General features: G+C 42.0%; 2 protein-coding genes across 3 annotated transcripts in view; both read left to right on the top strand.

Moving 5' to 3' along the window:
• LOC135234620 (alpha-1-syntrophin-like) overlaps positions 1 to 3,643 on the top strand; it is a 42,890-nt gene extending 39,247 nt beyond the window's left edge. Inside the window, exon 8 of the mRNA XM_064299419.1 lies at positions 1 to 3,643. This exon is cut by the window's left edge and continues 1,129 nt beyond it. The gene's annotated coding sequence lies outside the window, so the exon portion shown is untranslated.
• Positions 3,644 to 4,959: 1,316 nt separating this feature from the next.
• Positions 4,960 to 25,018, top strand: LOC135234619 (large neutral amino acids transporter small subunit 1-like). 2 transcript variants are annotated; one of them, XM_064299417.1, is made up of 11 exons: positions 4,960 to 5,444; positions 8,318 to 8,794; positions 9,288 to 9,413; positions 12,945 to 13,050; positions 13,783 to 13,827; positions 14,283 to 14,406; positions 16,783 to 16,886; positions 17,431 to 17,527; positions 19,566 to 19,715; positions 20,218 to 20,392; positions 21,686 to 25,018. In XM_064299417.1, the coding sequence occupies exons 1-11, from the start codon at positions 5,375 to 5,377 to the stop codon at positions 21,748 to 21,750; spliced, it is 1,539 nt and encodes a 512-aa protein (XP_064155487.1). In that variant the 5' UTR covers positions 4,960 to 5,374; the 3' UTR covers positions 21,751 to 25,018. The 2 variants fall into 2 exon arrangements, with proteins under 2 accessions (XP_064155487.1, XP_064155488.1); XM_064299418.1 differs by lacking the exon at positions 4,960 to 5,444 and adding an exon at positions 5,515 to 5,624.
• Positions 25,019 to 26,147: the final 1,129 nt, after the last annotated feature.

The raw sequence follows: 26,147 nt of genomic DNA, 5'->3' as shown, positions 1-26,147 counted from the left end.
TCATGTTCTTTTCATCATCAATCATGCAGTTGCAAGAAGACGACGGTATTTCAGACATACAGATTTGATGGTGTCCATTTGCATTTTAATCCTGACAGGGTCGTGAGGTGTAGGCTATGTAAAATGTCTCTCTAACTGCAGGTTTATGCATAAGTTAGCTGGTGAAGTCACACACACACAAGCAGCAGAAATGAACACGAGGTTCTTGTTGATGAATGAGCCATCATTGCGAGAAGAGCATTTAGAAGGAAACAATGTTTTTAGAGACTGACACAATCCTTTTAAGGTACGATTATCTTCACGAGCGCCACTGATTTAGTGAGGGAGTTATTTACCTTCAGCCATTAATAAGAGTGCACGTTGCCAACTCAGCGAAGCGAGCCCTGATACAGACACTGTGTTGAGCTCCACTTTCTCGCTCCGGTAAATTTTTATATGCTGTTTGCAACGCTGAAAATATAGGCCTAATAATTTGTTAATTTGTTTCATACATAAAATGCAACGCACAGTACTTCCACATTTTAGAACAAGAATGAGAGCAAAATAAAACCAACCAACAGGATGGAAGATTACACAATAAATACAGTTGTAAAATGAGGAAATTAGCACAAGGCAGAGACAAACTTTTAGGAAATAAAATGAGAAATGGACTATCATAAAAGCCAATAAATTAAAATATGAGCAAAGCCATAGTATAAGCCCTGTTGTCCCTGGCTTTGTTGGCAGCGGCAGTGGTACTTTTTGACTTTATGATTGTTTTTTGTTCTTTGTATTCATCCTATAGGCTGTCCATATCAGTCTTTTTTTTCCTCAGGTGAGAAACGTGCTGCTCGAGTACAGTCCAAGCTGTTCTGCCATAGGCTCATTTTTGTGAACACCGCTACTTTTATGGGAAAGCGCACAGAGTTTGAGTGACCCGCGAAAGCCCGCGTTCACTTAGCAAGTTGACAACCACCTTTGTCATACTGATTAAGCCAAATTGCGGTTGTTAGGTTTTGTGTAGCCAGCTAATGCAAAGAAACCCTGGGTATGTTAATCTTGCTTTGTAGTATATCCCCCTGGGCAAGATTACCATTGGTAATTTACCAAGTTAGCTGGATAACTGCAATGAGTAAAACCCGGAACAGCTCTTTTTAGTTCAGTCCATGTTCCAGCTTATAGTCATTGCAGCTACAGGAACTCAATAATCCTGCTTTGTGAAACAGGGCCCAGGTCTGACAGGTTAACTGGATGCATACGTTTACACTGGTGCATCTCCCATAATGCACTGCTGTAAATCATTTGCGCAAGCAGAACACCTGCGCAAACATACACTGAGGCATAATGAAGTATATTACCATGGAAAGGGAAGACTAATTTAGAAGGCATTCAAGTAAAAACTAACAGCATAGGTATTGAGTTTGTTTGTCAGTTTACAGTCTTGCTGTTTTGTGCCCCAATTAACTGATCCAAGATCAGCCTACTCTGCTTTTGTTGGCCTAACTTAACAACTTGCTTGAAAAACAGCTGAAGCTGATCAGCCTGTGAGGAGGGAGTCTGCCCTTTTTTAAGCTCTGCACGTTAAACTGTCCCCTTTTCCAGTCAGAGCAGCAACACTAATTCCCTTTGCATTCAGAAAGCCTCGCGTTCATTAGAACCAGTTTGACAGATGGTTCGAAAGCATGATTGGCTTCCCCGTGGCCAGTTTTGCCATCGTAGGCCCTTCTGATGCACACATTTACACACATACAGCTCTCTGTCCACCAAACACATTTACACACATACAGCTCTCTGTCAAACACATTTACACACATACAGCTCTCTGTCAAACACATTTACACACATACAGCTCTCTGTCAAACACATTTACACACATACAGCTCTCTGTCAAACACATTTACACACATACAGCTCTCTGTCACCAAACACTTTACACACATACAGCTCTCTGTCAAACACATTTACACACATACAGCTCTCTGTCAAACACATTTACACACATACAGCTCTCTGTCAAACACATTTACACACATACAGCTCTCTGTCAAACACATTTACACACATACAGCTCTCTGTCAAACACATTTACACACATACAGCTCTCTGTCAAACACATTTACACACATACAGCTCTCTGTCAAACACATTTACACACATACAGCTCTCTGTAAAACACATTTATACACATACAGCTCTCTGTCAAACACATTTACACACATACAGCTCTCTGTCAAACACATTTACACACATACAGCTCTCTGTCAGACACATTTACACACATACAGCTCTCTGTCCACCAAACACATTTACACACATACAGCTCTCTGTCAAACACATTTACACACATACAGCTCTCTGTCAGACACATTTACACACATACAGCTCTCTGTCAAACACATTTACACACATACAGCTCTCTGTCAGACACATTTACACACATACAGCTCTCTGTCCACCGAACACATTTACAGGTGTGTTTATCTCATTAAAGAGCCTCCATGTATTTTAAACAGGAGACATTTTTCTGCATCATAACTTCTTTGTTTTATTTTCCATAGTTAATTATTCACAGTCAAAGGGATATTGTAAACATGTCAACAAGTCATTCATGCACATGATCGGCCCTTTAAGCTTTGAACATTATTTTATAAGGGTTTTTAAGTTTTTTTTCACAATGCACTAATACATGCTTGATTTGTCATACATTTTGCAGAATATACTTGATACTGACTGTAGGAGTAATCAGAAGAAATACTGATAAACCGCACTGCTTGATTGGCAATACTTAGTGTATTGTATGCAAGAAATGGATATTTGGAAAAGACAGTGCCCTCTAGTGGCATGTTATATTCTCCATGAACAACTTCCACCAAATGTGGGTCACACTTTTGATGTGAACCACAGCAGATTTTTTTCACATATCCAATGCAGTTCTGATTTGGGCCACATCCGTATGTGATCCTAAATTGGAAACGCATCCAGAATACCTGGCCATGCAATTCTGGACGATCAGTTTTGCCTTTTCAAGTGCCATTGCTCACCATACATCGGATAGTAGACTTGTGTCAGAAATAAGAAATGACTTGCCTAAACACACAATTCCGATCTGGCCGCTTTAAAATTATTGCGTGGACAGGCACCCAGAATAATGGGAGTTGAGAACTGAATGCAGTTTTAGCACCGAATTGCATTAAAGCCAAAAACAGGCCAAGATTTTAACTTGCGCTTGGAGTCTGCTTCGTGCTACACTTTCAGGAGGCTGGCGTTTGAAGCATCCAAACGACTATCCTTTCTTGTTTGATTTTTGAAAATGTTACAAGGGCTGTAGTGAGATGCTTAGGCTCTGCGTTCTGTTTAAACATTTAAATAGTTCCTGTCTCATTGAGTCTTTTTTTCCCCCCCTCCCGTAAAAAACCCGTATGGAAATAACCGCAGCCTCGAGCTAACAGCCGGGAGATGGAGGTGCCACCCAGTATATCTCAGTAAAGTTTGCCTCGGAACCACCGTACGTTACAAGGTTTTTCTACACAGTGTTAAAACAGAGCTATATGAATATATATTTTAAAAAAAGATCTGTCATTGTACATTCTAATTTAAGACAACGTGTGCCTTGGAAGGTTGATTGTACATAAACGTGTAATAAACTTTGATTTGTTAACCTTTACCGTATGCACTGGGATACTTGCTCGTTTCTTCGTGGACACACTTTGTATTGCAGAAACCTCTCTCCCCTCCTCTCCCCCTCACGGTTTCTCTTTCTCTTCCTTCTCTGTCCACCCCCTCTCGCTCTCTCTTTCTCTCTCACAGACATTAATATTAGTTGATGGTCTACAAGCAGGGGGAACTTCAGACAACTTGTTTCATTGAGAAACTTTAAAGAAATATGTGTCTGTTGAACCATACTGTGGCCATATTAATTGTCAAAAACGTCACCACTCTGCTTCTTGCCTCAGTGCTCAAGTCTTCCTGAGACATGGACAAGCCAAACCAGAAAGAGGGGTGAAGGGGGCAGAGGTGGAAGCTATAAAGTTCATATTTGCCGTTTTGACTGAGCTACAGAGCCAGTCTGAGGGTGAAAGATTTTTAGGATGAACCTTTCTGACATTAAATGCATGGCTGCTTCTTGAATCCAGAGATGAGCCAGGGACCTGACAGATCCCAAGGGATTCGTGTTTGTGGCTAGTTAGATCACTCGCTAAAATAATGCATGTTGACATTTCCTGTTTACCTGAGAGGTATAATGCTAATTGGTGGATTTACTGCATATTTTTAACTGGGTTGCCTACAGCTGAATTGGATTTAAAAGGAAGCTTCCGTAGAAAAATGTACATTTCTCATTTAATTTCTGCCTCAAATTCCTTTTGTGTGCATTTCAAAAAGGCAATGGCCTTGATTTTTAAACACAATGGAGCACAATGGGATTGCAAGATCTCTGCCTCTACTGTCTCCCTTCTTGAAAAAGCAGTTCACTGTTCTCTGTATTTAGGCATGTGGCTTTAACAGTCAGTCATTTGAATCGAAACAAAGGCGTTCGGTTTAATGCAAATACAATCAACGACCGTGAAAAGCACCTCTCTAGACACCAAGAACAGACAACGCCCATTCCAAAGGGGAGACGTTGAAGCCAGGGAGCAATCAAATCCCATAGTGCATTTCTCCATTGTGTTCATAAACAAAGGCCACAGCCTTTTTAGAACACCGTTATCAAATGCCAAACCAATGTGAAGGGTCGTAATTTTCCTTTCTCAGCATCTTGAATTATGTCCTGGCGGGTGGTCCCTTTAATAAGAGAAAGGGGAGCGGAGATATTCAGTGTAGCCTACATGTGTGCATGTAGCATACTTTATCCGTTTCTGTCTGTCGTTATGGATGTGCTTGTCCTTCACACCTTCTGTGGGCTAAAACAAAAACGTGCACCCACACTGGCCCTTTTCGGATAAGATTGGACATCCCTGCAATGAATGGTAAGAGGGGCAAACGAGGATAAGCAATTCTGTCAGTCAGCCACCAGAGGGTACCACAGCTCCCTGCTCTGTATTTTGATAGAGGATCGACGCGTCCCATTTGGAACAGACGATTAGGCGCTTACACACACGCACGCACGCACTCACACTCTTGCTAGCAGTCTGCCTCCTACGGACATGTGCGCACCCCTAAGAAAGGAGCGCGTCGCGTGGAAATCTGCCATGTGGCTGAGGATGAGAGCGTTTGCATGATCACCGAGTTACCTCCATATAAATAGCGTTTCACCAGGGGGTCACAGTAAACAGAAGAGGTTCTCTGCGAGGACAGTCCGTTCTCTCTCTCACGCACACACACACGTGGAAGAGGAATCTGTTCCCTCTCTCCCCCAAGAGACGAGCCAAGGCGGCTGCGTTGACTGCAAACCCCCAGGATGGCGGAGCTGAAGTCGCGGAGCAGGGAGAGCATCAACAAGGTGGAGAAGGAACTGGAGAAGATCGAGGGTATGTGGCTGTGTTGCAATGGTAGGGGGGAGGGTAGGCTGCAGTGTGCAACGCTACACGGTGCTCAGCTCGGTTCTGCAGAGAAGAGAGACCGCGAAAAGGAGAGAGGGATAGAGAGGAAGCAGCTGCGACAGCATGGCTGATTGTTGCATCAGTCTCCATCCCGCCTGTGGTAGACAGGTGAGCGCTGGCATCTCCTGGGCGTTTAATTTATTCAGATATTAAGACGGAATGACAACAGGCGCGGAGCGTATGCGTAACGGAAGCGGTGCGGAGGGCGCAAACTATAGGCGCTTGTGCTAGTGGATTATAGCAATTTTACAAAGGCCGTGGAGTGCGCGTGATGGTGGCAGACTTTCGACGTGAAACTGAATTTCTTCGCGCCTGCCGCGCTGATTTCATAGAAATACGTTGTGCAGTTGCACTGCTGGTAGTCATATTTGCTCCATATCACCACAGATTCATAACATAGTCCTACACTATATATTTGATAAGCAACCTTGTCCTATGTTGGCTGTATTTTTATTAATAGCTATTAATAGCTTTATTAATTAACTGACTGACACGTTGGTCACCAGTCGGCACCCTGAGCCGACCAGAGGAGGATGGGTTTCTCCCTTGAGCCTGGTTCCTTCCAAGGTTTCTTCCCATCTGCCACAGGGAGTTTTTCCTTGCCACTGTTGCCTTAGGCTTACTCCTGTGGGGGTTTAGGCCAGGGTTGTCTGTAAATCGTATTGTGACAACTGCTGTAAAATACGCTATACAAATAAAATTTGATTGATTGAATAGGCTGCATGTGCACCAGTGTAAATTTTAAAACCAACAGTCATCACAGAGATGAAAAATGTCCGCTCTGTTTTGGAATAAACCTCTTCAATGAACATTGGGTGTGTGACTTAAACGTCACCAAAACATTAAAATAGACTTTTAGTACATGCTTAGCAGCTATTTAATAACATAGCCGAAATAAAGGGATGAAAATATATAGGCTACGTCCTATAGACCCTATAGGTATTCAAACTCGGTGCTCTCTACTGGTTCGTTCGAATCACAAGTGCAATAAAAAAATTTCAACAATCCGTTATTTTTTCTTAATGACGTGCTTTTCATGGTTACAGGTATTAATTACTCCATTAAGCCACCTTATGTCAGAAAAGCTATGCGTGCTACTAAGATAAAAGCCCAGTGTTTACGGTGTTATATTGGAAACAACTGCATAAAAAGGGGGTAACAAAGTTTTGAAACGGATCGAATTCATGTATTGTATTTTTAATAGTGTTCGTTAAAGGGGCTGTATGTAAGTTTAGAGAAACGAGCGAGAGAGAGACAGAGAGAGCTAGATTGATGGTGTCATTTAATAGCTGTCACTGCATTGACATTTCATATCAGTCGATTAACGTTTTATCCAGTGCTCAACACACAAAATGCCAGAAATGAATGGCTAGCAGAACGCAGTTAATGATAACTAAGCAAGCAGCTTTCACAAAAGTTAGCATTACAGGCTAATTCATCAAGATCATGGCAAGTTTATAAAACCATTCAGTTTAAAAGGCAAGCACAGAATTGGCATATGGTTTTATGGAATATATGCATCTATATCTCGACTTTCCACTTTCCAGCATGAACGGGCCTAATTCCGGTCTAACAGTTAGTGACGTCATACCGAAAAAGCAGGTGTGCGAAGCAAACGGCAGGCTCTTTCCCTAGGTGATTGGTAGGTGTGGTTATCATGTTTAGCATGCTCTTCTGGTTTATCCACAAAGATATGCAAACAGCCGGAAACCCAAACGCCTGAACGCACACGTGTGCGCGCTGAACGAGCGCGGAAACGGCGACACTCCACCCACTTCAGAAATTATGTAACAAGAGCGTAAGCTTACATTATAACAATTTCAGTCCGTTCAGCATGTCCAGACTCACTCGTTAATGTTGGATGACTGTACATTATCGTGAATATCTTTGATAATTGCAAATCAAAAGTTAACTCTTATTTGAAGACACAATATTGTAATGAAAAATACAGGGTAGGATATAACAAAGTTAAATTATGGCACCGATATTTCTCTGCTTTCCTGACAGCTTGTCTGTCTTAATGATAAGCTTGGCTCTCCTTGGGCACCCTGGGTATGGTCAAGTCAGTAACAGATGGTGGTTGGTTTTGTGTGAAGAAAGGGGGGATATGAATTTCATTTGGAGTTCATTTGGAACTTATATATTTATATAGGCTATAGTTGGCGATGAAAAGTAGTATTTTTTAGTTTTGAGTGTTGTCAGCTAGGCTAAGTGTATTTGTGTACTGACTGATGAGAGCTACTGAACCACTTTGAATATTGTACATACACACGCAAACACACATGCAAACACACAAAAGCACATCACATGTACATACACTAACAGTACAGACATGCAATCACACAAACACACACACAAACACACACACCATATGTACACCTCACAGGAGGATGACTAGGATGTACTGTATAGCTACACATTCAAGGAAAAAATTAATGCTTATTGATAAGACATTTCTTCTAAAATATACTGGGCTAATGTGGCTGGAAGTAATCCAGAAATTACACTGTTTGAGTAATCCAGCAGATTATGTCAATAATGAAATCTTTGGTCATGTAAGTTTTAATCAATACCAGATTACATTTCCCAAGTAATCTACCCAACAAACCGCCTGTAACTGCATCCCCCTGTTTCCATGGTGGCATCATTGCCTGATCATACCTACCGTTATTCAACACTTCAACAAAGCTTCCTTTGTCTTCATACTGATGTAGACCAGAATGAATGTCGGTATATTGTGTTTAAGTTTATCTGTGGTAACTCATATCCCCTTGCCTACTCCCCCCCCCCGCCCCCCACAGTGGCTAATGCCACGCCTGAAGAAGTGACCGAGGCGGAAGCCATGGCCCCCGAGGCCAGCAAGGACAAGGTGGAGCTGAAGAGGAGCATCACTCTGTTCAATGGCGTGGGGATGATCATCGGCACCATCATCGGCTCTGGCATCTTCATCACGCCCACCGGGGTGGTAAAGGAGGTGGGCTCGGCCGGCCTGTCGCTGGTGGTCTGGACGGCCTGCGGCGTCATCTCCACCATGGGGGCCCTCTGCTACGCCGAGCTGGGCACCACCATCGCCAAGTCAGGCGGAGACTACACCTACATCCTGGAGGTCTACGGGGAGCTGGCCGCCTTCCTCAAGCTGTGGCTGGAGATGCTGATCATCCGCCCGTCCTCCCAGTACGTCGTCTCGCTGGTCTTCGCCACCTACCTCCTCAAGCCCCTCTACCCAGAATGCAGCGTTCCAGAGAGCGCCGCCAAGCTCATCGCCTGCCTGTGTCTCAGTGAGTCTTTGCTGCTGTTGTAGGTGTAGTTCTTAATCTTCTTAACCTTAATTAAACCTTTATAAACTTTTCTAGACCATTAAGGTGCTTTTCTGAGCGGCAGGGACTCTTGTTTCTTTCCATGCCCTCCAGACTCTTTTGTCCTTATTGGATGAGGTCCCCCAATTGACTGTGCCCATTAAAAGATTCTTTGGCTGCTATTTCAAAGGGTAGGGTTGTTCCCCTTGGCTGTCCTGGCTGAAGGCCCAGTAACCATTGTACTGTAACCTACGTAACCATTCCTCTGGTGTAGTTACACAAAGGCCTCATACACGCCAGCATTAAAACCCATTTCACAAACTGTCTCAGCCGTGGATTTGACCGTTTTAAATTTAAATGTTGCGAAAACATTTTAATTAAAAACTCCTCGGAGCAAGAATTATCTTGTTCTGGAAGCCCAATTTGTGACGTACTGGCACGCACTCGGTCTTCTTTTCGTCCTTCTCCCCCACAGCCCTGCTGACCTTCGTGAACTGCATCAGCGTCAGAGCGGCCACCAAAGTGCAGGACCTCTTCACTGCCTCCAAGCTCATCGCCCTCACCATCATCATCATCTTCGGCTTCATCGAGATCGCCCGAGGTAGGTCCTCCACACGCACTGAACAGTCCTGGAGGGAACAGTGTCTGCAGGTTTAACTCCAGTCCTGGAGGGCCGCAGTGTCTGCAGGTTTAACTCCAGTCCTGGAGGGCCGCAGTGTCTGCAGGTTTAACTCCAGTCCTGGAGGGCCGCAGTGTCTGCAGGTTTAACTCCAGTCCTGGAGGGCCGCAGTGTCTGCAGGTTTAACTCCAGTCCTGGAGGGCCGCAGTGTCTGCAGGTTTAACTCCAGTCCTGGAGGGCCGCAATGTCTGCAGATTTAACTCCAGTCCTGGAGGGCCACAGTGTCTGCAGGTTTAACTCCAGTCCTGGAGGGCCGCAGTGTCTGCAGGTTTAACTCCAGTCCTGGAGGGCCGCAGTGTCTGCAGGTTTAACTCCAGTCCTGGAGGGCCGCAGTGTCTGCAGGTTTAACTCCGGTCCTGGAGGGAACAGTGTCTGCAGGTTTAACTCCGGTCCTGGAGGGCCGCAGTGTCTGCTGGTTTAACTCCAGTGCTGGAGGGCCGCAGCGTCTGCAGGTTTAACTCCAGTCCTGAAGGGCCACCGTGTCTGTAGGTTTAACTCCAGTGCTGGAGGGTTGCAATGTGAGGGTTACACCTGTGCTCTAAGGTCACATCCTTCCTTCCTTAACCTGGCCTGAAGAGCATGAACAGGTGAGAGCTGTGGAATGTGTTTGGTTTGACCTGCAAAAAGCTTTACCTCAGTGTGGAATACATAGTGACTTCTTCCATTGTCTAGATGAAGACCTGGTGTTAATACATGGTATTTTTTAAAAATAAAGGTTTTATGTCTATTTTTTCACCTGGAGACAGAGTGCCTTGGCCTTTTCCCTTGGTGCTGCACTTTTTAAAGTTCATCCACATTTTAGAGGCGTTTCTTTCCCTAGAGTTCCTCCAGAAGAGTTCAGATGAAGTGTAACTGAGGTAAACGCTGATAAACGCTGGCTCTGGGCTACGCTGAGCTGTCGGACCAGTTTGTCAGGGTTATTTGGTTTCCTCCTCCTTTTGCCACCGAGAGATAGACACTATAATTGACATTAACTCTGCTTGAGCAAGTTTGAAATGCATTGACTGCCTGATTGGATGTTTCTTTTGCCTCCATTTATTAACACATGATCTGGGCTACGGCTAAGGAGCTGTTTTGTATTTACGCTGGGAATCGGAAAGCCTGTTTAATAGGGTGTCTTCTATTTGCCCAAACCAGATTGCCAGTTTTCACTCAACCCTTTCAGACTCAGGGAACCAGAACAGATCTAGTTCGTGATTTTGTCTGTTTTTGTTTTGATCTCACCTCTCCAAACTGGGTCGGTCAAAGCAAAGCACTCGTTTGTTTTTGTGCAGGCTGCGGACTAATTATAGTCAGCCTACATTTCTAATATGAAGAATGCACTTGGTGCTTTCAAATATAAAACATTTTTATCTGTATGTTAGGGTGGCTCTGAAGTGCAAAACACAAAAACAAAAAGAAAACGCAAAAACAAAAACGTTCGGCCCAGAGGTGCAGATGCAACATACAAAAACAAAAAGGAGTGGTCCTGAGGTGCAGATGCAATATACAAAAACAAAAACATGCAGCCCTGAAGTGCAAAACACAAATACAAAAAGAAAATGCAAAAACAAAAAGGAGCAGCCCTGAGGTGCAAAACGCAAACATACATAAACTGGTAGCCCCGAAGTGCACTGTTGCTTGTTGTTTTGTATGTTGCGTCTGCACCTCGGGGCTGCTTGTTGTTGTATGTTTGTGTTTTGCACTTCGGGGCTACTGATTGTTTGTTGTTTGTGTTTTGCACTTCAGGCCACTTAGTTTTTTGTTTTTGTGTTTTGCACTTCAGAGCTCACATAGTACTTTTATTGTAAGAATCATAATTTATCTTAATGCATTCACATCCAGGTACTATCATATTGTAAACAACATATTGTTAATAATAATAATAATAATAATAATAATAATAATAATAACCTTTTGAGAGAATTTACGCAACACTGTGAAGTCAAATGGTAAATTGTATTCTTCTGCATAGTCAACCACCCGCAATATGTCTATTCCCTTGCTTATCTCCATAGTAACAAGCCTGGCGTTGAACGAGCAGTGGGTCTGCAGTTGGCCAGGTTGACATGGGTCGCAGCTGATCAACATGCTGCTGCATTTCAGAATAACTGTAAAAAAAAGAAAAGGGGAAGACGTGCTCTGTAAACAGGGATTAAACACTGTGCCTATTAAAGAGCGTACGAGAACCTCGGTGAGTGAATCAGAGAGAGCAGAAGGGTGCCGTGGCGACGACGTGTTTCGTGATGCGGAAACCTCGCCCCGCTGGCTCTCTGCGCGCGGTTGCCATGGCAACTGGGCTGCGCGCTCGTCACAGTGCCCCTCTCCGCTGCGTCAGACGTGCCTTTTGAAAGGGCTGGCCTTGCCAGTCACGCAGAGGCGCGGTTAATAGCTATAAAAGTGATGGCGTACTACTTTTTTCGTACGCTGTCTGTTTTCAATGTATACTCTCATGTGTTTTGGTTTGTGAACCGCACTGATGTACTGAATATAAATGCTGCGATAAAGGTGAATTATACATATAAAAAAATAGAATTGGATGGACAGATCTCAGTTTCAAAAGGGATGTCCATTTGCGATGGTGACACGTTTGGACCGTAAATTGCTTGTGCTTTGTACACACCTGCAGTCTCTCCTCTCCCTGATTAGTGACAGGGAGTGCTGCAGTACTTAAAGGAGAAAATGATTTCATGACTCTCCAAAGCTTTTGGCTCATTGAGCCTGATGCTTCCCTGAGACTTGCTCACACAACTCAAATTTTGGCGGTTAAGCATTCCCCCACCCCCCCGTGCGCATCCTGTGTTGGGTGCTTTACGCGAGGACGTGTTAAGATGTGTGCTTTGGGTGGAGGCTCACTGAAAAGATGGTGTGTCTCATAGAATTACTGAGTTAAGAGGATCCTTGAGCTTCAGATAAACTCATTTGATTATATTCAGTGCAATTCAGCATAGACCACCAATTTGAGCAATTGTATATCGTAACTCGAGTGAGGACGCGCACATCTCAGATACGTCCTGCATCTTAGTCTCTGTGGGATTGCTGACATTTCAGAAAATTCAGTACTCTTAACTGTATGCAGACTACATAGTACATACATTACAATCACTCAGCAGAGAAAAAGGAAGGTTACTTAAAGGCGGTCAGAGGATTCATGGAGCAATCTGAAGTGATGAGTCTTCAGTCTGCATCAGAATATGGGCAGGGTTTCTGCTGTGTGCAGGTGTAGATGGTTTGTTGCATCAGTTGGTTAGATCAGAGGCTATTCTTTCCAGTTATAATATGAATGACAACTTTATTTGTAGAGCAAAAGGAAAGAGCTGTATGAATGGTGTACAAAAGGTGTTGCACCATAAATATAAAATAAAGGAATAAAGCAGAATGAAGACAATAAACAGTGAATAAAACAGTAATGCGGTTGAGACAATTACATAAGCACATTTTTAAAAAAATTATTTTGCTTCTTTGTTCGAACAGGTGACATCCCTTACCTGCAACCAGACACGGCGTTCCAAGGCAGCAAAATGGGAGTGGGCAACGTGGTCTTGGCTCTTTACAGTGGACTGTTCGCCTTCGGAGGCTGGTGAGCCAGCATATCTTCTTTTAAATGATATGTTCTTATACACTTCATGGCCGAAAGTATGTGGGCACCTGACATCTAACATCTCATCCATTATGGGCATTAATATGGAGTTGGTCCAGGTTTTGGTGCTATACCAATCTCCACTCATCTGGGAAGGCTTTATACTAGATGTTGGTGCATTGCTGCAGGGATTTGTTTCTGTTCAGCCAGAAGATCATTAGTAAGCTTGGGCACTGATTGGGCGATTAGGCCTGACTCTCGGTTGGCTTTCCAACTGATCCAAAAGGTGTTAGATGTCGATGAGGTCAGGGCTCTGTGCAGGCAAGTCAAGTTCTTCCACACCATTCTCTAACAAACCAGTTCTATATGGACCTCACTGTGTGCCTGGGGGCACTGTCTTGCTGAAGCAGGAAAGGGCCTTCCCCAAACTGTTGTGGAAGCACAGAATCGCCAAGAATGTGATTGTAAGCTGTAGCATTAAGATTTGCTTTCACTGGAACTAAGTGGCCTAGCCCAAATCATGAAAAATAGCCCCAGACCAAGGGGTGTCCAGATAGTTTAGGTCATATAGTGTATGTGTATTATTATTTTCAGAAAAGTATTAAAAACCAAAGAATAGCAACTAAATAAATTAAGTTTCCAGAAAGCCCTTGCATTCTGTTAAGGACTTGATGGACATGATTGAAATGACTGTTGTCCCAGCACAGGTTTAATTCTTTGTTTTTCCTGCAGGAATTATTTGAATTATGTGACGGAGGAAATGATTAATCCAGAGAGGTAAAACACTTTCCTATAATTGCTGAAATACATGGAAAGTCTAAATACTTTTGGTAAAAACTAGATTCAGAATCAAGGCCTAAAAAGATTATGGCATTCCAAATTATTTAGCAGAAAGAAATTACATCAAATTGCACATTTACACCAAAGTGTTTCCCTGGTATGCAAAACTCACCCAGAGCAAGCACATTTTAATTTTCTGTTTTTTCTGTCAATACGTGAGTGAGGTGTAATACATTCACTTTAGCATGGAAATAAAACCACAATAAACATTTCAAAGAACATTTAAGAACACGTCACTGTTTAAATGGGAATATTTTCATGTTTTTAGGGGGTGGGGAGAGTTTATGGGCGGGATTCCTGGTTTAAACTCACAGGGTGGGGAGAGTTTGTGTGCGGGACGAAGAGCGACCCCTACAGGAGGGATCATGCGAGACACTCTGCCTCTGTTTCAGAAACCTGCCGCTGTCCATCATCATCTCAATGCCCATAGTGACGGTGGTGTACGTGCTGACCAACTTGGCCTACTTCACCACCATATCCCCAGAAGTCATGGTGGACTCAGAGGCTGTGGCTGTGGTAGGCACGCCTCTTTCATCTACGTATTAGGAGGATTAGTGGACTGATGACTACTATGATGATGATCATAATGATGATCATGATTATTATCATTATTATTAGTTGTTGTTGTTGCTGTCGCCATTATTATCATTAGTAGCAGTAGTAGTCTGTCAAACAAACACACACACTTAATTATATACAGTGAGCTCCATAATGTTTGGGACATTTCTTTAAATTGATTTTGATATGTACCCACCATTTTAGATTTGTAATGGATTCACATGTGGTTGAAGTGCACATTCTCTGTTTTTATTTATGGGTATTTAAAACGAAAAAATTCTGGTTTCACCATGTAGAAATTAAAGCATGTGTTATAAATAGTGCCCCCATTTCAGGAAATCATTACCTTTGAGACAAATGGCATCACAGATGTTCATGATTAGTCAGGTGTGTTCAATTGCTTCCTTCGTGCAAGTGTGAAAGAGCTTTCAGTATCTAGTCATGATTCTAGGCTTTTGATTGCTTTTGGAGTCTGTTATTGGCATTTGTCAACATGAGATCTAGAGTTGTGCCAATGAAAGTCAAGGAAGCCATTATGAGGCAGAGAAATAAGAAATAAAACAGTCAGAGACATAGGCCAAACCTTTAAGAAGAAAAAGAGTCTCAGTGAGCTCTGAAATCATAGCCTGGTAAGCCAATGAAGACCTCTATGGTGAATACAATGAATTTGGAGACATCTGGTTGACATTGATCAGATGAGATACTTCAGTACATTTCAGAATGCATTCTGCTGCTGCTGCGATCAGCAGTTACATCATCAGTGAAGTCTTCGGTGGACAGTAGTCACTGACACACTCAACCCTGCCTCCTGAAGAGTGTTTCTGATCTGTTAGGCAGCTGTTTGGGGTTTTTTCTTCATTAGGGTGAGAATTCTTAACTCATTATCTGTAGCGGTCTTCCTTGGCCTACCAGGCTCTTTGTGTTTATGTTTATGTTAGTTCAAGGTTTATATATATATATATATATATATATATATATATATATATATATTAAGGTTATATATATATATATTAAGGTTACTAAGGTGTGTATATATAGTACAATTATTATTACAAACATAGTACAATTATTTATTTTTACCAGTTCTCATTTATAATTATAACCTGTCCAAGAGCCAAGAGAATTATGTTGTGTTACAGTTTATGATACAGCAAGTGTGTGTGAGTGTGTACGTGCATGCGTGTGCAGGTTTGTATGTGTGTGTGTGTGTGAGTGTGTACGTGCATGCGTGTGCAGGTTTGTATGTGTGTATGTGCGTGTGTGTGTGCACGTGCATGCGTGTGCAGGTGTTCATGTGTGTATGTGCGCGTGTGCGTGTGTGTGTGTGTGTTTGTGTATTGGGGCATGTGAAATGCAGCGGTCAGCGTTTCAGGAAGGAGGGCTCAGGGGAGTGAGAGGTGAGAAGCGCGGGTCTAAACGCTGCTAAGTGGGCTGGTGCTGACGCAAGCTCATCTTTCCCTGTGAATCTGCCTTCACAGGGGTGTGCACAGGAATCACAGTCTGCCTGTCGAGGGCGGGGGGGCGAGGGGGGGGGGAGGAGGAGGGATGAGGGTGGACATCTGCACATTTTCTCCATTGCGATTTTCAGTGTACGATGAAAATCGAATATATTTTGATGTATTAAATTGTATTGGCATATTGTAAATAGTTATTTAGAAGCAATCAAATATTTTTGTATTTGTATACTATATTTTAGTATATAGTATACAAATATACCCCCCCCATTTCCCTGACCAGAGGACTTCAGCAGAATGCATTAATGGATCAATGTGATACATATTCAGGCTTCATTACATGAGCGCATCTAAAATCCTTTTTCTAATTGTATCTCCACGGTGTGAAACGCTGTGTTAGCACATGGGATTTAAATGCTACATTTGAGAGATCGATGGGAATGTTGTTCAGGCATTTGGGGTGTTAAAAATGCTGCGTTAGAGAGATTGATGTGATGGAGTTTGGGGAGTTTTGGGTGTTTTAAATGGTTTTCAGCCATGTGGGAAGTTTTAAATGCCACGAGAAATATAGATAGATATATAAAAACTATAGATATAGTTTTTCAGGTGTTTGAGGGGTTTTTAAACACTATGTTTGAAAGATCCCTGTGAATGTTTTTCAGGTGTTTTAGGAGTTTTAAACACTGTGTTTGAGAGATCCCTGTGAATGTTTTTCAGGTGTTTTAGGAGTTTTAAATACTATGTTTGAGAGATCCCTGTGAATGTTTTTCATGTGTTTTAGGAGTTTTAAACACTGTTTGAGAGATCCCTGTGAATGTTTTTCAGGTGTTTTAGGAGTTTTAAACACTGTGTTTGAAAGATCCCTGTGAATGTTTTTCAGACATTTGGGGAGCACCACCTGGGATTCATGGCCTGGCTGATTCCGGTTTTTGTGGGGCTGTCCTGTTTCGGCGCTGTGAATGGGAGCCTGTTCACCTCCGCTCGGTGAGACTGCCCCCCCCCCAACCTCTGCATTCACCTCAACCCCCACCCTCACCTCCACCTCTACTCCAACCAATACCCCGCCACCTCCTACCCCGCCTGAACGTACATGCCATACGTTTATTAAGGGCTGCAGTGTCTGTAGGTTTAACTTCAGTCCTGGAGGGCCACAGTTCCTGCAGGTGTAACTCCCGTCTTGGAGGGCCATGGTATCTGCAGGTTTAACTTCATTTCTGGGGGGTATTTCGCAAAGCATATTTATGGAGTTAGATGCATAACTGTGCTGAGTAAAACCAGTTGGAGCTCTTTTTACTTCGTGAAACAGGGCCCTGGGGGCCCGCGGTGTTGGCTGGCTTTCAGTGTGTTTCACTAGTGATTGATCATTGGACGGCTAAAGAATCCACACACCTTTTTTCAAGGCTTTGACATGAGATTAATGTCAATAAATTTATGTGCGGTTATGTGTGACGCGTGTGTGTGTACGTGTGAACATGTGCGTGTGTGTGCGTGTGTGTGTGTGTGTACATGTGTGTGTCTCCCCCTGCAGGCTGTTCTACGCCGGCGCTAGAGAGGGTCAGCTCCCTGCGGCATTGGGCCTGGTCCACACCGACCTCTTTACCCCCGTACCCTCCCTCATCTTCACCGTGAGTCACATGACCCTCCGCCACCTCGCCCCATGCCCGTGTGCATGCCCTGTTTGCCTTATCTGTGTGCATGTCAGCACTGTTATCGCCAGGATGCATGGGCTCTTCACTTCCGGGATCAGCAGAGGCTCATTCAAATACAAGTCATAAGACTGCTGTTGAGTGCTTTGCCTTGGGCTCTGGCTAAGATTTGCCCCACCTGCACTTTCCCAGTAAAGGTTTAGGTGAATATTCAGGTTACAGAACATAAAAGAGCACAGGAAAATAGTCCCGGAAACTGTATCTGCTCAGTCAAGCTACAGTAAGCTCCATAATGTTTGGGACAAAGATATATATATTTTTTTCTTGATTTGGCCCTGTACTCCACAATTTTAGATTTGTGGTTAGCTACTATTTGCAATTATTAAGGAGACATAATGCATAACTTCACACGCTGTCCTGGATTTAGCTACCTGAGAAGGTATATCCTCGAGTTTGAGCATGAACACTTGGTACAGTAGTAAGCAGCACGAACTGGCATTTTGTCAAAATAGCGTACATATTACAAACGTACCAACACTGAACACTGTTAAAGTAATAACTCTGATTAAGGTTAGCTGGCATGCCGCAGTGTTCTCAACCAATCAGGATATTGGATAATATTATTGAATTTAAAAGAACAGGGTAATAAACCCTTAACAGGCAGTTATTTTATTTAGTACCAAAACAAAAACATATTCCAAGGCACTCTTTAGAAGTTCTTAGGGTTTAACATGCCTTTTGTTTATATTTTGGTATGGCATAGGGAAACAAAGAGGGGAACCTATGCATTTCAGCTTAACCTACTCGATTTTAGAATTCTGTAAGGGATGCTGGAAGGACTAATTAATGGATTGACCCTTGGCAGCACTGTAATTAGGACAGCAAACAACACGTCAGCCCGTGGAGCGCAGTGGACCCAAGTGCAGAGAAACGCAGGACTCAAAGAATAAACAAACAGAACGCTTTTAATACGGAGAACCATAATAACATACAGGAGAGAACACAAAGAACTGAACACGAAACACTACACTGTAGGAAAACACAATACAGGAAACCGCTAGAGAGCAACCAGCAAACACGAGTGATACCACAGACACGCACCGGAAGTCAGGCACTGAGGGTTATACGATCTAGGGTTATACGATGTAGCCAAATTTCATTTCCACAAGTACACTCCCAGCTTCAACTGGACTCATATCAATTATCTTAGAGTGATTTAACACCAGCGATTCTCCTGGTGTTTCCTTATCATAAATGGTAATCCATTACCATGACAGGAAAAATGTCTGCTCTTTTTTCAATCCATTTGTTTATTTTTCAGGTTTCTTGTGAGGGCAGTTAACCAAATGTGACTAATTTTCATAAGCTATGAAGTTTTCAGAAACCTTTTAAAAATAATCAGGTTGTGTTTGGCAAAACCGGCCTTCTGACTGGGTGTTGTAGTACAATTTCCAGAAAGTCTTGCACCCCACAGACAGCATAGACAATGACAATGACAACAGTAATGTTGTCAAATTCCTTCAAATATCTACAGGAGGTTCAGGCGAGGAAAACTTGTAAACGGCTCCACATGCTGCCTTTCAAGATAAATTTGAAATGATTGGCAGGCCAAATTATTTGACTGACAGAGTATAAGTGCCTAAGGATAAGTAGCCACACAAAAAGACAATTTTGGAATTAATACATGTAGCTGAGTGTGGAATTCTCCTGCCTACGTTATCAGGAAACAGATACAACATTGATAAAAATGACATGCAAAGTATTACACTTGTCATGTGTTGGGGGTTAAATGTTATGTTTATATTTTTAATTATGTGGAAGGTAATAATTATTTAATATAACATGTGTTACTGTTCTGGGTGAATTTTGCTTTAACTTGCTGTTGGAGACGAACAGTGTGGTTGTATAGATCGCAATCAGCTTGTTCTATGCAGTGAAGGGAAAAGTAAAGAGATGTACACTGGATGTCAGTCAACATTTGCTGAACGGTCAGTGACTTCCTGTCTCCCCTCTGCAGTGCTTCCTGTCCATGCTGTACGCCAGCTCCAAAGACATCTTCTCTGTCATAAACCTGTTCAGCTTCTTCACCTGGCTGTGCGTCGGCATGGCGATCGCCGGCATGCTCTGGCTGCGCTGGAAAAAGCCTGAACTGAGGAGGCCCATCAAGGTGAGAGAGCTGAAAGGCTGAATTTGATGGACCCATTTTGGTGGCTAGTTGTCATTTCACTTTCAAAGCCAACTCAAGTTGACTCAGGTAGGCTGTTACTGTGTATGTACAGGTAGGCTCATCTCACCTTGAGGGGATTCACCAAGTTGCCAGGTCAATGCCATGCATTCTCACATTTTAGTAGTTAGTGTGAAATGTCAACTGTAATCTTTATTGTTTGTGGTTTCCTGCCAGCTACAGTACATAATGTTTCAGGCACACAACACAACAGATAGTTTCTTCAGACTATTACTGCAGACTAAAGTTTAGACACAGTTTTTATTTTGATACATAACACTTCAATCCCAAAGTATGATCCTGGACAATTGAATCATTACTGTGTACACAGACACTATGTGTTGTACTGGTGCACCTGTACCCCTGGAAAATGATTGTGATGTCACAATGACATGTGATCAAGGAGCTGCTTGGTGATTAAAACTTCTTCTTCCTGGGTTGCCAGATATGGCTGCCCATACCGATCATCTTTGTCTTGAGCTGCATCTTCATGATCCTGGTGTCCTTCTGGGCGGCCCCTTTCGAGTGTCTGATCGGATGCACCATCATCTTGACGGGAATTCCCTTCTACCTGCTGGGATACAAGTGGAAGAAGCCGCACATCGTGCGCAAAGTCCTGGGTGAGACCCCCGCACTGTCCGCATAGCAGAACATAGTAAACTGACAAATCTTATGAACCATGGCCTTCGCCGACTGCTCTGGTCAAGAAGATGTGAAGGAGTGGGGAATTAGGGAGACCAAACGCGACTGAGCAAGATACTTTAACTTATCCACCTGGAGCGGAATAACTGCTAAGTCTTGTTAGAGACAAAAGGATAGGGAAAAAATAAACAAAAAGAAAAACAATACTCCCATGGGAGACTATCCCAAAGAAAAAGCTTTAATGACCCGAGTACAGGGTAAAGAACTAAGGCTTAAGGAGTATTGAGTATACTAGAACAAAACACAACAGTCTGAAAAGAGTGGTAATGTGAGAACTGGGTAAAGATAGTAGAGCTAACTTTGTCAAAGGACGCAGAAGAGGGACTGATCTAGTACTGAACAAGCAAACCTCTTACCAAAACACACCAAGTTACCGGCTTTCGTGTAACGCAAGTTGACACTAAAGTAAAGCGTATCGGTTTGCTAGGGGTTTAAATAGAACGCCAACAGGTGCAAATCATAAAAAGAGATTTGCACGCGTATAATTCAGTCAAGGAAATGAAGAAAACTAAAAGGCTGTAATAACTGTGGAAAAGGCTCAGGAAAAAACCAATGGCCGTAATAAACAAAATAATGACGCAGGATGGAAAAGAAATGGTGTTAACACCTGAAACAATGACACAAGAGGTAGTTAGTCCACTAAGCTAAAGACTAAGGTGCCCTGCTAAGGGAACTAATCACACAAGTACTGGTTCCCCAGGGACGATGTTCACATGCTAACTCCCTTTTCTGGATGTACAGAAAAATTGACGGGTGAAATTTGTGAAGTTTACACACCCCTGTTAATGCCACCTCTCCCATGCTAGGAGACAAGCTGTCATTTTAGACCACGAATCTGCAAACTTCAGTTTTATCAGTGTGCTGGACCGGTAATTTTGCTTTTGGGTCTTGCATTTTAAGCTGGTTGTGCTGTGAACATTTTAGGAAAATTTGTTGGCGAATAAACATCCAACAGTGACTGATTAAAGCTGCCCAGCATATTGGTTTTGGTTTTTTTTATACATACTTGCAGGATAAATATCTCCTAATGTGTAAAAGAGAAATATAAAACAATAAATGCACAAATTTGCTTTATCAATTGACATGCTTATTATGCTATGTATTCCTCACACAGATTGATTTGATAGATGTATTGGAGGATGGGACTATTTTTGTTTCCAACGCAGTGTAAACCGTTGTCTAATGTCACCCTGTTCCCTTTGCCTCCACAGAGATTTTCACCATGTTCTGTCAGAAGATCTTCATGTCTGTTCCGGAGGACCGTGAAGCCCCGTAGCGGCCGCAAAAGGGGGAAAGAAAGTGACAAAAAAAGAGTATTTCAGTGTTCTAGGTTCAGTGACATGTTTACATTTTGTTCATGTGATGTCAGCCGGAGTACCATCATGATTTTCTTTTTTTTACAGGGTTAACTGAAAAATAGAGGATGCAGAGGAATTCATTTTTAGCTCAGCCTTCTCAGTAGCCAGTTTGTTGTGTTCGTTATTCTCTTTTGCCTAAGAAAAGGCTTCAAGAGTGGTCTAAGAGAACATTAAACCCAGGCGAAGGCTTTGGCTGGACATGCCAAACGGTAGTTTATCACTCTTGAAAGGGTTTGTTTTGTACGCTGAAAATGAAACCCAGGAAAGGTGTTTGGTTGGACATGCAGTAACCAGCATTATTTAACCACCTTATAAGGACAATTACATTGTGTCCCCAGTGCTGTATGTCCAAATAAAAACTTTCCCTGGGGTTCAGTTTCAAGTTGTCATGAACTTCTCCGGGGAAAAAATACAAAGTAACACCAGCTGTCTCGGGAGCTATGCAGATACACAACTCCAACAGAGTATGTCAAATTCTGATGCTCCCAAATTATTTTAAATTATAGGCACTTAAAATGGACACAGTTTAGGGCCAAAAGGGATATTCCTATAGATCGTTATGCTGAGGTACAAATACCCAAAATCCATTCGTATGTATCAGGTGTACAGTAGTGTAGATTCTACTTGTTGTATTTATATTTGTAGCACCAGTTCCCAAGGCAACAAGCTGTTTATCATTTGTCCAGCAAAGTTAAGACCAACAATGTTCAGCTGCAACATCTGCCTTAATTTCCAATGAAAAAAAGGCTAGTGGGGGGGATGAGCTAATGAGCTGTGCATTTAAAGTATACAGAAACACCAGCTTTTGGCCTGTCTCTGCCCACTTTACAATTTAAAAAGAGGTGAGTTGGGGTTGAGAGTGAGAGTATAGAGAGGGGGGAGGGGCGAACCGATCAGTAATGCGTCATAGGCACGTAGGCAGGCCCAGCAAGGCGGGTAAAAATCCCACCCCTGTCCCATGCCATGTCTCTCACTGTTCTGAGTAAGGACCCACCATAGATCAGGCTAGCTGTAATTGCTGTTTTATTATAATGTCAGCTATTTTATTATAATGTTGTATCGTTGTTTCCTGAAGACCAGCAAAGTTGTTTTGCAAAATAAACCAAATAGGACTCGAGTCCGGTCCTTATGCAGTTACGGAGTGGACAAATCCAACTGTATCATTCCCTGATTGCTATCCATGACTATGAAAAGTAGACAAGCATTAGCTAGCTGGCCATAATTGAACAGTTGAACTTCGAACATTCAACTACAGAAGCAATCATTACGGTATGATTTTGTGAGTTACTTGGTGGTGCTCTGGCAGCCACTGATGGAACAAGTGAAACCCTTTGCTAGCTATCTAGGCGGAAATGAGAGAACCAGACTTGGCCTACTTGCTGCTATTGAAAAAGTAGTACAATTGTAAAACACTACAATTAGAAAAGACTAACTTTACAACCTGAAAAGCTATGTGCAGTTATAAAAACGAGTCTACCTAAATCTTAATGATGAACAAACTATAAAAAATATTACTACTACTAACTACTACTCACAGACTACTAAAATACATAGGTTAGCTAATGAACGATACAGAAAATAGTACTGGAATGTAACAAGGAAAGACTAAAAAGGGTTTCTAGCTAAGCTAATCTAAAGAGAAAAAGATCACTGTCCAGGAAGTGGGCTGGCTTTGCGCAAAATGCAGTGGCACGGATTAATTAGATCTGTTTTCTTTTTTTAACAATAGGACTAATGTGATGTATCAAACAGAGACAGTACACTCAGCTTTAGAACTCAAAAAACGTGATTCAGTGTTTATTACCTCTTTGAGCACTACAAGCAATGCGTCACATTCATTTGAAATCTGAAATTTGAAACAGACAATTTGGAGGTAGAAACAGTTTTTCCAATCTTAGAAATAACTTAACGTCAACCCTCTCTTAAAAGGCAGGTACATCTGGTCGGCTATTAGCTGGAGTGTCGCTTGAAGTCGTGGTGAAGTGTCTGTGAAGTGTCTGTAAAAGTCCTCTGCTTCCCGCCGTTTCTGTCTGGTGAGTTTGTAGCCCATCACGGCGCCGCCAGTGTGCTTGATTAGGAGTGACATTCTCTCGTGAAGATCAAACTGAAGTGAACTGTGCCGCTCGTATATCCGTGTTATACAGTCCATTTTTTTGTTCGTTTTTTTTTTTTTGTCAGTGCTGGTGTTAAAAAAAACATTTCAAATTATGATTTGAACCAGACGCTCTGACATACAGGCAGAAGTATGTATCGCCACCTGTTCTATTATTTATTAAATTCGTTTATTACCTTTATTTAACCAGGAAAAACACGCTGAGACCATGGTCTCTTTTTCAAGGGGCCCAGGGGGGCACAACTGTAAGGACAACTAAAATATTAATATTTGCATATGGTGCAGAATTACATACGATGCAAAATATTATAAACTGAAAGACATTGTTAGAATGCACAAGTGCACTGTTCAATAAACAGGACCTTCAGGTCTTGAAGTGACCTATTGGAATCAGGTCACACATCTCATATATGGGTAACTTTTATATCTCTTACACAGGTTACTTATATATCCCTTATAGGTTACTTATATTTCACAGATATGTAAGTAACCTATAATATGACTTATGCTGTTATAGCCTACTCAAGTGGCTAGGCTATATCATCTACATAATGTGTACAAGAGCACAAAATAAATAAATAAAATATCAGGAACACGACAAAAGCAACAGCACTGCACAAATCTGTTATGGTAGCTGTTAATGCACAATCTTATGACAGTTGAATTAAAAATTAAGACAAATGCAAATAACCATATATATATATATATATATATATATATATGGTTTTTTTTTTGTTTGTTCTGTAAATTATTTTTATGAATGTCAGCACTAGGGAACAGCATTTTACTGGGACAATCCTCTATCTATATTACAGGTGATGAAATATCTTTTAGTCCTTTAGCCTTATTCTGGCTTTTGAAAATACTGTCTCTGAAGCCATGGTGTCATTATGAAGTAAAGCCTTTGGTTGTATAAGCTGCATTATCGAATGTTATCGTCAATGGTTTGTACTGTACATTTTGTAAATGAAGCTGCATAAAAATTCTTGCTTCTCTGTCAACTATCAGGATATTTGTCAGTAGCCCTGGCAGGTTACCCATGTACGATTAAAGTATTTTTGTTCTAAAAGTCAGTTTGTGTCAGATGATACTTTTTTGAAAAAGGTTAAATGAAACGTCATTTCATTTTCATCATAACTGCTGTGGAATGAAGAATGACCAATATCCAATTTGAGCAGGTTATTCGTTGATTTGGGTCGAAAGATTGAACAGAGCACCTTGTATACCACCGCTTATGGGGAAGTGTCTGCTGTTTAAAAGAGCTTGCTTTCATTTGCTGTTCGATACTTCAATCACCAAGCCAGACGTTTAAATTGAGCATCATCAGCACTGAGCATGCACCTTTTAGCCTGTCGGCTTAACACTTGTACTTCCTGTCTGGGTATCACAATCTGTCACAATATATTTGATGCATATGGAAGCAGTAGCCCATGAGGAGATACAATATGTGCATCTTGACAAACACAGTAAATCTTGATAAACCCACACAAATCAAAACAGCAACAAAAGTTGAAGGAATAAAATCATTGAATCCAATAGCAGTTATCTCATACATAAACAGCAAACATCCACAGTGCCAGTGTTCAGTCAACATTTGTCCTTAGCATTTATGAACAATTTAAAAGTAAGACTATTTTTTTCTTCATAGTTTCATTAGTTTAGCATTTACTAAAACTCACCAAACTGAGTCTGTGAAGCAAACATGTAACGCTTGCAATTATTTGTAAGTCAAAGTTAAGGACCAATATCTTCATATTTCTCTACCTTAATGGAGGAAAACGGGAACGGTCCCCAGGATCTGTTCAGCACTGTTGCAAAACTGACAAAGGTACATACATTAGTTGATCCCTGTGTTCCAGTAACATTTAGTTTGAAATTCTTTTGATTATTATAAAAAAATGATAAACAATAATTTTAAAAAATTAGGGACAAGATTCAAAGCTCTTCTACTGCCGATCTTATAAGGTCAGTCCTCTTCTCTGAACTGAAGGATGCAGAGTAATTCAGAAGACTGATGGCTTACTTACTGTAGTCTGCTTTGTTCCAGTTGATCCCATTGAATAGAGTCAACTCTCGTAAATCCACTAAATGTCTTCTAGACGCTTTTCCTACTGTTATTGCAGGAGTTGTTGGCAATGATTGGCACACTACTATTGCATGTCATCAATATGCCTTAAGAAGCCAAACCTGGGTACAAATGAT

The sequence above is a fragment of the Anguilla rostrata genome, chromosome 11, assembly GCF_018555375.3.
Source record: "Anguilla rostrata isolate EN2019 chromosome 11, ASM1855537v3, whole genome shotgun sequence".
Classification (NCBI taxonomy): domain Eukaryota; kingdom Metazoa; phylum Chordata; class Actinopteri; order Anguilliformes; family Anguillidae; genus Anguilla; species Anguilla rostrata.
The sequence above is the reverse complement of the archived record's forward strand: the minus strand, read 5'-3'. Positions and strand labels throughout refer to the sequence as shown.